This window comes from Eulemur rufifrons, chromosome 1 (genome assembly GCF_041146395.1).
Source record: "Eulemur rufifrons isolate Redbay chromosome 1, OSU_ERuf_1, whole genome shotgun sequence".
Classification (NCBI taxonomy): Eukaryota; Metazoa; Chordata; class Mammalia; order Primates; family Lemuridae; genus Eulemur; species Eulemur rufifrons.
The window spans coordinates 46,998,042-47,008,377 of NC_090983.1; the positions used below are offsets into that span (position 1 = coordinate 46,998,042).

Sequence of the window (10,336 nt, forward strand, 5' to 3'; positions counted from 1 at the left end):
TCTCTTATTATTTTATTTTGATTTTATTTGATTCTATTCTAGTCTATCTAGAAAGAGAGCTCAACATTCAGCAAATGTCTCCAGAGAGCAGTGCTAAACTTTGGGGTTGCAATTTTATAATCTGGGCTAATCCTGAGTCTTCACTAGGCCTCACAACTCCAGACAACAAGGAAACTTGTGAACTTGATTCTAGATTCAGGGTCTCCACCAAGGACCTTGGTCCCAAACTTCTTCAAAATCCTGCAGAAAACCTACACAAGTCTTTTTAATAACTACAGCAAAAAATGTACCCTGATATATTTAGTGAGCATAACTTAGAGAAAGTTACTGTCCAATTATTATATCTACTAGGTTCTGAGTAGTTGTAATACACATAAACACAAATATGAATTCATTTAATTTTTATAACATCCCTATGAGGTAGGTATTATCATCATCATCCCAATTTTATGAATTATGAAGCTGAAACAGGGGAGACTAAACATCTTGCCTAAGGGCACACCACTAATATTCAGGGAAAAGATTCAAATCACATTCTCAATCACCACCCTATGCTGCTGTACAATTTATGATTAGTACTTTTCCATGTTACTTCCAGATATTGACATTGTTAATAATCCCACACTATAATCTTGTATTTCTAAAATAACCTACAACTCAAATATTATATATTAACTTCCAACACTAGAAAGTAAAGGAAAAAATTCTGTACTTCCATGGCTTTCAATTACTCTCTTGAATTTAAAAATTCATTTGGAAAAACTATCAATAATGTGTGTATACCATTTTGTGTATCTCTGAAATAAGATCAAAACAAAAATGTGAACAGAAACAAAGCTCCAGGGAAATCTACCTGGTAGCCAGTATCAAAATTCTGTGCTTGGCTTTGGAATTCATAGGGTAAGATGTATGCAGGAAAAAAAAATTAAAAGAGATCAGGAAGATAGCAAAGTTTAAAAATATGTGCAAGAAATAAAAATCAGTGAGGAATTTATCACATTGTCCTGACCAATGCAAGGTCAAACTGAGATGAGTTACAGATATCAAAGGACATGTCTCTGGGAAGAATGTAAAGGGTAGAATTAGATGTGGAGACAACAATTGAAGAACAAAATGATGACAGTCTAATGACTACTAGAAAACTTTCACAAGAATCCAAAAGATGGTATTGGGTTGATCTTGGCCTAAAAGGTTTCACAAACAGATGGTAGACATTGACCAAGGTCGTCTTCTACATAGAGCATGATTTTAAAAGGATATGTCTAATCCACTCCACATAAGGAGTCCCATAAAAGGGATTCAAAAGCTAAGTCTACAGTCTTACTATTTGTAAACATACGCATTGTGAATTATAGTATTTCATGCAATTTCTATAAAATTTCTCATTTATTAAAATTCTTGGGGATAAATTGAGAACAAACATTACTGAGCCCAGTCCTGTCACTTGTAAGTCCAATTAGAACATCCTCATGTTCTAATTTGATGTTTCCAGCTATTCTTCAAATTAAAAATCCCTGCTTTTAAATACAGTAAATTTCAAGGTCCCCATCTCAGGAGCGGGTGTTATTGTTTAGATTGCCTTGTGTGAGTAAATGGAGGCTTTCGAACCCAAGGCTGACATAGATCCCTTGGAATGAGGCTGAAATGTGCAGCCAATCCCACAGGATTTCACCCAAATCTGGAAAATGTATCCATTCATTTCACATTTATTGAGAACACATTTCACATGTGCTCTTCAAACTGGTCAGAACTGGCTCCACTACTCAGGTTTCACTCCTGCAGGAAGCTTTCTCTCATCATTCATTTCTTCTCACCACTGTGTACCTCTCTGTTGTCATCCTTATTACATTATCTCGTAATTAATTATCTGTTACCTGTCTCTCCTGTCATCTAGACTGAGTTCCTTGAGGGCTTCAACCACGTCTCATTCAACTTTGTATTTCCAGCACATAAGTAATCAATAAAATGTATTGAATTAATGCAGGAACAACCCAGTTAAAAGAGTTGTCACTTGCTGTCATTCCGCACTTCTCAACCCTCTGAGGTCTGGCTTCACCATTCAAACTTGCCTTACCAAGATTACTAATGAACTGATTCTCTCTAAACCCAATGAAACCTCATAAGTTCTCATCTTGTTTGATGTCTTGGCAACTTTTAACACTGCCAACCACTTCTCCAGACACTCTTTTCCTTTGACTTCTATCATGCCGCACTGACCTGACTTTCTTGCTACCTCTTTGGCTTCTCTTTCTATGCCTTTTTCTCAGGCTCCTCTTTTCTTTTACAGTGTTCTCAACGATGGATGAATACTGGAATCATCTGGGGACCTCTGGCAACACCTGATGCCCTATCTAGACCCACCCCAGAGATTTTATTAGTTTGGGATGGGGACACCCAAACTGGTATTCTTAAAGATCTGCAGAATTTAAGTTGCAGCCAAAGTTGAGTAGTACTATTCTAGCCTCTTCTCAAATTGTAGGACTCCTCAGTAATCTACCCTTGGGCCCTTTGATCTAGTCACCCTAAAGAGTTCCCAGGTTAAGCTCATTTACCTCCATGGCTTTGATTATCATCTCTATGTCAATTACTCTTGCCTCTGAATTGCCAGTACAGACCTCTCTCCTGCCCACCAGATCCATACATCCAACAGATTACTGGACATTACTTCTGTCTCACAGGAACCTCAAGCCAATGAAACTCATCATTTTGCCAGAAATCCTGTTGCTCTTCCCTTTCTCCATACTTTGCACCATCATCCAGGCAACAGCCCAAGTCAGAACCCTGGGTAACATCTTTGAAAGCTTCTTCTTTCTCTCATTCAATAATTACCAACTGCTGTTGATTCTGTCTTCTAAAGATCTGCAGAATCTCAGTATTTTTCTCTATTCACACTGCCACTGTTCTAGTACAGGAATCTATAATCTGTAGCCTAAATTATAACAAAATCCTCCCACTACCTTCAGTCTTAACCCATTTACTCCAAAACATTCACTACTCTTCAACCAGAAGAATCTGTCAAATGCACAAATCTGATCTCATCATGACCCAATTTCAAACACCTTAGGATAAATTCATACTTACCAAGTTGTACCAAAATCATCCCTACCTGCCTCTCCAACCCGCCGTCCAGTTTGTACTCCACAATCCAACTGTACTCATCTCTCAGATCTTCAAAGGTCCCTTGCCCTCAAAGGCCTCAGGGTATTTACATGCACGGTTCTGTCCGGCACACTTTCCCATGGCCTCTTCCTCTGGCGAACTCCTGGTTACTATTCAGTTCCTCACCTGAACATCAATTCCTCAGGAAGACATCACCTTGCTCTCACAACTAGATTAGTTCTTCCCGCCATACTTTTCTATAATCACCTAACCTATAGACTTTAAACCCCTTGAGACAAGAAGCATTTTTCTTTTCTATGCCCAGGTTCTGGCCCTTAGGCATCCCTCAATAAATGACTGAATACATGACCCACATGTGTAATGGATTACTGTATATGGCCCGAGAACTGTTACTAAGATATCTTTGATCACTAGGTATATCACTCAGTGACCAAGTAAACTTGAGGCAAAAAGTAAAATACATTTAGAAAGCCTCATCTCTTAAATTAGAGATCAGGTGGAAACCTCATCCACTTAATTTGAAGATGAGCTTTGGGAAACTGTTGGAAATCAGGGAGCTTCTTTCTGTTAACCTGATAGTTCATTAATGAGGCTCTCTGTCTTGATTTTCTGCAGCAGTAGTATAACAGCCTATGTTCAGGGATGATTTTTCAAAATGAACAATCTGCATCAACCTCAGCTTCATCAACTACAACTTAAAACATATTACAAATGAAAAAAAGTTATCAAGAAAAACATATTTGAAGTTTCAACAAGTGATATGTTGCCACTTAATATTAAACTAACAACTTCTGTAAGTCAAGTAAAAGTGAGGGTTAGAGCCCGGGTGTGGCAGCTCAGGCCTGTAATCCCAGTACTTCGGGAGGCTGAGGCAGGAGGATGACTTGAGACCAGGAATTCAAGACCAGCCTGGACAACATAGTGAGACCCCATCTCTAAAAAGAAAAAAAAAACCTAAAAAAAAAAAAGTGAGGCTTAGATAATCATTAGTTTAATGCTACAATACTCAACCTCTTTCAATAGGTTATCTAATCATGAACCAGAAGGCTGGTTAAGGTAATATAATTTTCAGAAAGAAATTCAAAGAGGGGTAATGGTGACTAACTTGAAATGGGTCATTGGTTTTTCCAGGAAGAAAAACAGAGGCACAGAGAGGGAGCTTGAAGGCCCAGTAAGTATAGAACACTTGGTCTGGAAAAGAAAAGTGAAAGTCTTATTCATTTCACACATGGCTACTGGGAAAGCACCTGCTAAGAAGTTACTGTTATTTTACACAGGGAATTTATGTTTCTCTACAGCAGTTCTGTCCAATAGAAATATAATGCAAGCCCATATGAAATTTTCAATTTTATAATAGTCACATTAAAAAAGTAAACTTTTAATATTTTATTGAATCCAAAATATTACTTCATTATATATTTTTTAAATATTTCAGTATATAATCAATATCTTTAAAATTAATGAGGTTTTTTTAGTACTAAGTCTTTGAAATCCAGTATGTAACTGAAAACACCTCTCATTGCAGACTAGCCACATTTCATATCTTCAATAGCCACATATGCTGAGTGGCTACTGTATTGGACAGTGTAAATATGTAACTTTATACTATTATCCAGATGAATGTCAGTGTGTGCATACATGTATGTGTATAATGCTATTAGCGGTAATTCCAAAGTAATGGAAATATCTGGAGTGTCTTTTGAATGACCAAATAAAGACTATCTTTTTAGTATAATTTGATAATCTTTTATATATTTTATTATGTTCTAATTCTTTGAATATTGGTAACCCTTAGATGGACTATGCTTAGCTATATTAATGGAGTCATTATTTGTGACATCTTGATTCAAGAACCATCTGTCAACAAAGTTTCCTTTAAACAAGCCTCAAGGAGGACACAGAGTGCCTGAGGGGAAGATTAAGCGGACATATGGAAATCACCATGGTCTCCTCAGACAGAGGCTTCTTGAGCAGGTCCGGTCTAGGCCCTCCTGATGAGGAGACTACCTTCCCCTGCTGCCCAGGAAGTGAGAGAAGAAGGGCCTCTCGAACAGGCAGAGATGTGGACAATGACTAATTGTATGCAGGAAGAAAAGCACCTGTGGTACTATCCAGGCAACTTCCTTGACATGGCCTCTGCAGTCAATTCACTTCACTAAAAGAGGTATCTTACCTCCTAACATTTCTCATCCTGGGCATTCTAGATAAATGGGCATTTGCTGCTCTCTTCTGATTATGGCTACAGTGAGTATGGCATCGTGATCCCCAGGGGTGGGGTAGGGAGGGGAAGGGAGGGGAAGTACTGACCCCCTCTTCTGAGGGAAGGAGTCCGTCTGAACCAACTGTTGATCTGAAATTCTACAGCCTTACATATGTATATTTTGAATTGTGTGGGAGATGGGCACCATTTCATATTCTTGATAGCAAATAAAGTTATTCCAAATGAAAGTAGACACCTTACGAACATGGCAATCATAGCTCAATCTTTAGTTGTTACATATTTTTTGATGAGCCAACAAAATATTTTTTGTTGTGTTTCACTTTAACTGTTACCTTTTAACTAATACATTTAACTTTTCAACTTTTGGCTTAATTTATCAATTGTCCTTATTTATTAACCTCAACCTGATTAGTACAAATAACATATAGGTACTACATACTAGATTTAAGCAGAAAACAGAGATAAGAAATAAACTATTATTTTGTGAATGCCTATTATGTGTTAGGTTCTGAGCTAGCATTTTTCAAACATTAGAGTCATCATATTTGAGATGGGACAGTTGAAGCTATTTTATAGTTTCTTTCTCTCACACACATACGCACAATAAGATGGCTTATATATATTTACACACACCCTTGAGACTTCTTGATACAAAATAGTACATAGCCCATAAACCTGAGAATCCTAAAATATCTTTGTTATCAATTTATTGTTTTCTTTCTAGACTTTAGCCTCAATTCCTATTTTATAGCTTTAAGTTACTTCTGAATTAGTTCTGAACAGAGCAGTTTCTTCATTTAAGAAAAAAAAGATATTTTTTTTTTTTAGAATGTTACATGAGAAATAACTTCAGTCAACTCTTTGGCAAGTATTCAAAGCTATTATGACAGCTATCAATGTTTTAGCCAGTTAATTAACTAGGAATCTTGTCTTCCTTTTTGTCTTTCATCTCAGTAAGTACTTTGTATATTGACCAGATTTTGAAAGTTAAAACTATCACTTTGGCTTGTCATTTCTAATTAATTCTCTTACTCAGTAAAGCTTTTCCTTTACTTTATTTTACTTTACTTTTATTCTTTCATCTATCCAACAAATCTTCATTTAATTTATGTTTCTTACAGGTCTACCATGTGCACATTTTTCTGAGACTATTTCTTTAGTCGACTCCTATGCTCCACACACTCAAAGGATTTAAGTTTTCCTTCAACTGACAGGCATTATCATCTTAAATTTTATGTAATATTATGACATGATCTATCCAGTTAAACACAGACATCCAGAAATAGAGTCAGTCCCCATCCAGACAGGAAGTAGGTTCTAAATACCAGTAGTTATAATGTCATGGATCAGGAAACTATGACAACAGAAATGAAATTGTTCCCTCCTGAGACCTTGCCAAGATTCCCAGGCAGACCAAGGTTGTCTGCTCCACTCTCTAATTCTTTACCCCACAACTCTCTCATGCAACGAAAATTACCACCTTTCAAAATTATTCCAAATGTATAGGTTTGTGAATATTTTATGCATTCCAATCTGCCTGCTAGGATGGAGGATGCTCAACAAGGGGCTGGAGCTCAACAAGAGGCTACACAAGCTACAGACAATTCCTGGACTTATAAGTAAAAATTCCATTATGTTCACACTCTATTTGAATTCATGCAAATAAAGGAAACCAGCTTCACAGTTAAAAAAGAAAAGCAAAGACTGCTATGAAAAGGAAAAGGAGTTAAAGATGCAATACTAGCTAATTTCAAAAGTCCATTTATAGTAAAGATAAACAAATGAAGGGAAGCAGCTTCACAGTTTTAAAAAAAGCAAAAACTGCTATAAAAAGAAAAAGGAGTCAAAGATGCAATAACTAATTTCAAAAGTCCATTTATAGCAAAAATAAATATAAAAAAGTACCAATTGTGACCTTTTATTCACCATTTACAGATGATCCATCAGTTCAGCAGACAACACATTGGACCCTTCATTTAATTTTATTTGCATTGAAGATGGACACATGGAAGGAAAGGGCCTAGACATTGCCTCCAGACTTGACTTTGACTTGGGGTCTCACCTACCTCTCACTAGCTAAGTAACTTTAGAAAAGGTACTTGTAACTCTCTGAGTCAGAGTCTTTGTATGTGAAGTAGGAACAATGTCAACCATGACCCAGGGTTGCTTTGAGGGGAAAAAAAAAATTAAGCAATATGGATAGCAGTGCCCAACGCTGTTTGGAACAAGATAGGTCTGGATTAACATTAGTTCCCCTTTCATCCCCCACTTGTCTGTGTGCAAAAAATTTGCTTTTGTCTTTGAAACATGAAACTTCTCCCCTCCCCCATCAGTACACATTTTTCAAGTCATCACAAGTCTAAGAACAGACATTAAAAAATGACTGCAAAATGATGGACCCATTGAACAGAGTTTTGAGAACGAAAAGTTATATGTTAAGCCTCATGTTAACTATATTAACAACGGAGATGCCAATTGTCCTTGTGCTTTTCTTTTATGTTGCATAGTCTAATTAAAACTATATCATTTTTTTAAAAAAGCCCTTAGGCTAAATGACAGGATATGGGATCAAGTCCAATTGCTATTCCTGATATGCCCCTTAGCTTGTTCTTTAACAAGGGTGATAGGTCAAAGATGGAAATCAAATTCTTAAATCTTGGCTTAGCTGGATCCTGCCATTAATATGCTGAGAGACTAAAAAGTGTTTTACACGTGGAGGGAGAGGGGGAGAGGTGAAGAGAAGGTATCATAAGAAACTTTCCTCTGCATAGTTTTCTCAGAGTACTGCAATCATTGCCATAAGCAAATGGGAGAAAAATATTGATAGAAAGGGATCTTTTTATATTAAGAAGAAAAAATGGTGTGGAGTTAAAACTGAAACTCTGTACACTTTAAACTAGAAGTAACAGGCAACGCGAGTTTTTCCAGGACTTGTCCTATGGTGCAGTCCACGGGAGTGAGGGGTGGTAGCTAATTCTTGGTCCCAGACCCAACTCACCCAGCTGGAGCTGTTCGCACGTCCGGCCTGGATTCTTTCCAATTCTGCATCTGTAAATCGCCCCGGGATTGACCACTGAAGCGTTGGCGAGCCAGTTGGCAGTGGGCGCCCCCACTACGAGCCTAAAGCGACAAACGTGCACGTGCGCTCAGACGTGAGCTGTGCTGCCCACTGAACTCCCCGTCTAGACCAACGTGCAGTTGGCAGCGGGGCACCTTCCCCCACCCCCTCCTCCCCTCACCACCCCCGCACCCCGCCGGCCACCTCTGACAGTTTCAGGGCCTTGCCCCCGAGCACACCAGGAGCTGCCACCCCAAGATAAGTTCGTTTCCCCGGGAGATCTCCAGCGAGCTGGCTGTCGCAGCGGTTCCCTTTGCCTTCTCCAGGGAAAGGAAAGTTTGAACCGGGCAGGGAATCCCTGGGGCGCCGTTCTCACCCCGCTCTGGGATGCCCAGAGCTCCCCAGTCCGGCTCCACTCACCATCGGTTCTCCCCGTGGCTGTGCAGCACGACGGAGTAGCCAAACAGCGTGTTCGGGGGGCCCTGGTAAAGCAGCGCGCTCCCGGTGTCCACGTTGTAGGCGCGTCCGGTCGGGACCCCCAGGCACAGCAACAGCATCACCATCACCGCCTTCCGGACAGCGGCCCCTCTGGGGCGGGGGCCGCGCGTCGCTTCTCCAGCCATGTGCTCTCCGTGGGGAACATTCAACACCAAACAGCCACTGCCCCAAAGTTGCACGACATGCGACGGCTGGCCAAGGGGGAAGAGCGCCCCAAGAGATGAGGCGCCGTGTGTCCGGCCCTGGCTGGCGAGAGGAAAGGAGGGAGGGAAGGGGGAGGGGAAGTCCCCAGCCGCGGGCGGAGCGATCGGGGCGGCCTGGGATGCCGCGCGCCCGCCGGGCCCCACGCCCCGATTCCGCGGCCGGGAGGTGCGGGTGTTCGCGCGGTCCCGGGGCGCTGGCGGCTGGGTGGGGTCCCGGGCGTGGTGCGAAAGCGCAGGGCCGGGCTCCGTCTCCCCCCACGCGCGGCTGTAGGGGGCGCTGGGGGACCTCAGCTGCGCAGGACGCGCGGCCCGGCCCGGCCTCCCCGCCCTCAGGGCGCGGGATGGCCCGGGGCTCCCGGGGCGCAGCAAGAGTGGACCTGGAGGTGGAACGAGGCTTCCCCTTTTAACCGCGGTGGGATCCGGGCCTGAATGCGATGCCCTGTGGCCCCGACCTCCGCGGCCAGCCACAAACCCAGGGACGCGGACTACTGCGGGGAACCGTCCAGTTCTTTAGTTGATAATTAACCACTGTATTTCATTTTTCGGGCGGGCGTAAGCAGCCGCCGTAGAAATTATCCGGAGGGCTACAAATTAAAAACAAAGCAAAACAAAAAGAACTCCCTGAAGGCGCCTGGGGAACATTTGGGTGACAAAGACGTTATTTGTATTCTCTTCAAGACTCACAGCCCTGCAATCTTCTATACCCACTTCCTTCCTCCCCACACTTCCCCTTAAGCCCCGGCTGCAAGCGTGAGCGGGCAGCAGCAGCCCCTCGGGCTGAATGGCCTGCACGCGGGGCAGGCTGCTGCTGACCCCAACAGAGATTAGGTTAAGGAAGCACTGTGACCTGACTCGCTTCTGTGGATTCCTCTGAACGGTTCTTAGTGATCCCCTATTCAAGTAGCCACTTATTTGCTCCGGGACGGGACACACCTGTCATCAATTGTGTAGACCCAGTGTGAGGTCAGAGTCATAATGAGCCTCCGAAAATGCTGGGCAGACCCCCAGCACACCTGAACTGGGTAGTGAGTCTCATCCTGATACAATTCAGATGTGCCTGGGATTTTCCTCTTCAGCAACCAGAGAGACAGCCATGGATGATTATTAGATATTTGCAGGAGATGCAGGTCCAATCATTGATTGCTGCTATACAGAAAAACAAAAGAAGAAGGGAAAAGACTTCATCAAAGGGTGTGTCTGTGTGTTAATACCATACTTAAATATCACATCTTAAGT

General features: G+C 41.6%; 1 protein-coding gene across 2 annotated transcripts in view; it reads right to left on the minus strand.

Moving 5' to 3' along the window:
- The window catches only part of ITGA4 (integrin subunit alpha 4), a 76,557-nt gene extending 67,528 nt beyond the window's left edge, over nt 1-9,029 (minus strand). For both annotated transcript variants that reach the window (XM_069470117.1, XM_069470126.1), the window contains exons 1-2: nt 8,820-9,029; nt 8,340-8,461 (exon numbers count right to left, since the gene is read on the minus strand). In XM_069470117.1, the coding sequence (XP_069326218.1) occupies nt 8,340-8,461; nt 8,820-9,022 (325 nt within the window). In that variant the 5' untranslated portion in view covers nt 9,023-9,029. The remainder of the gene's footprint in view (nt 1-8,339; nt 8,462-8,819) is intronic.
- Between the last annotated feature and the right edge of the window lie 1,307 nt (nt 9,030-10,336).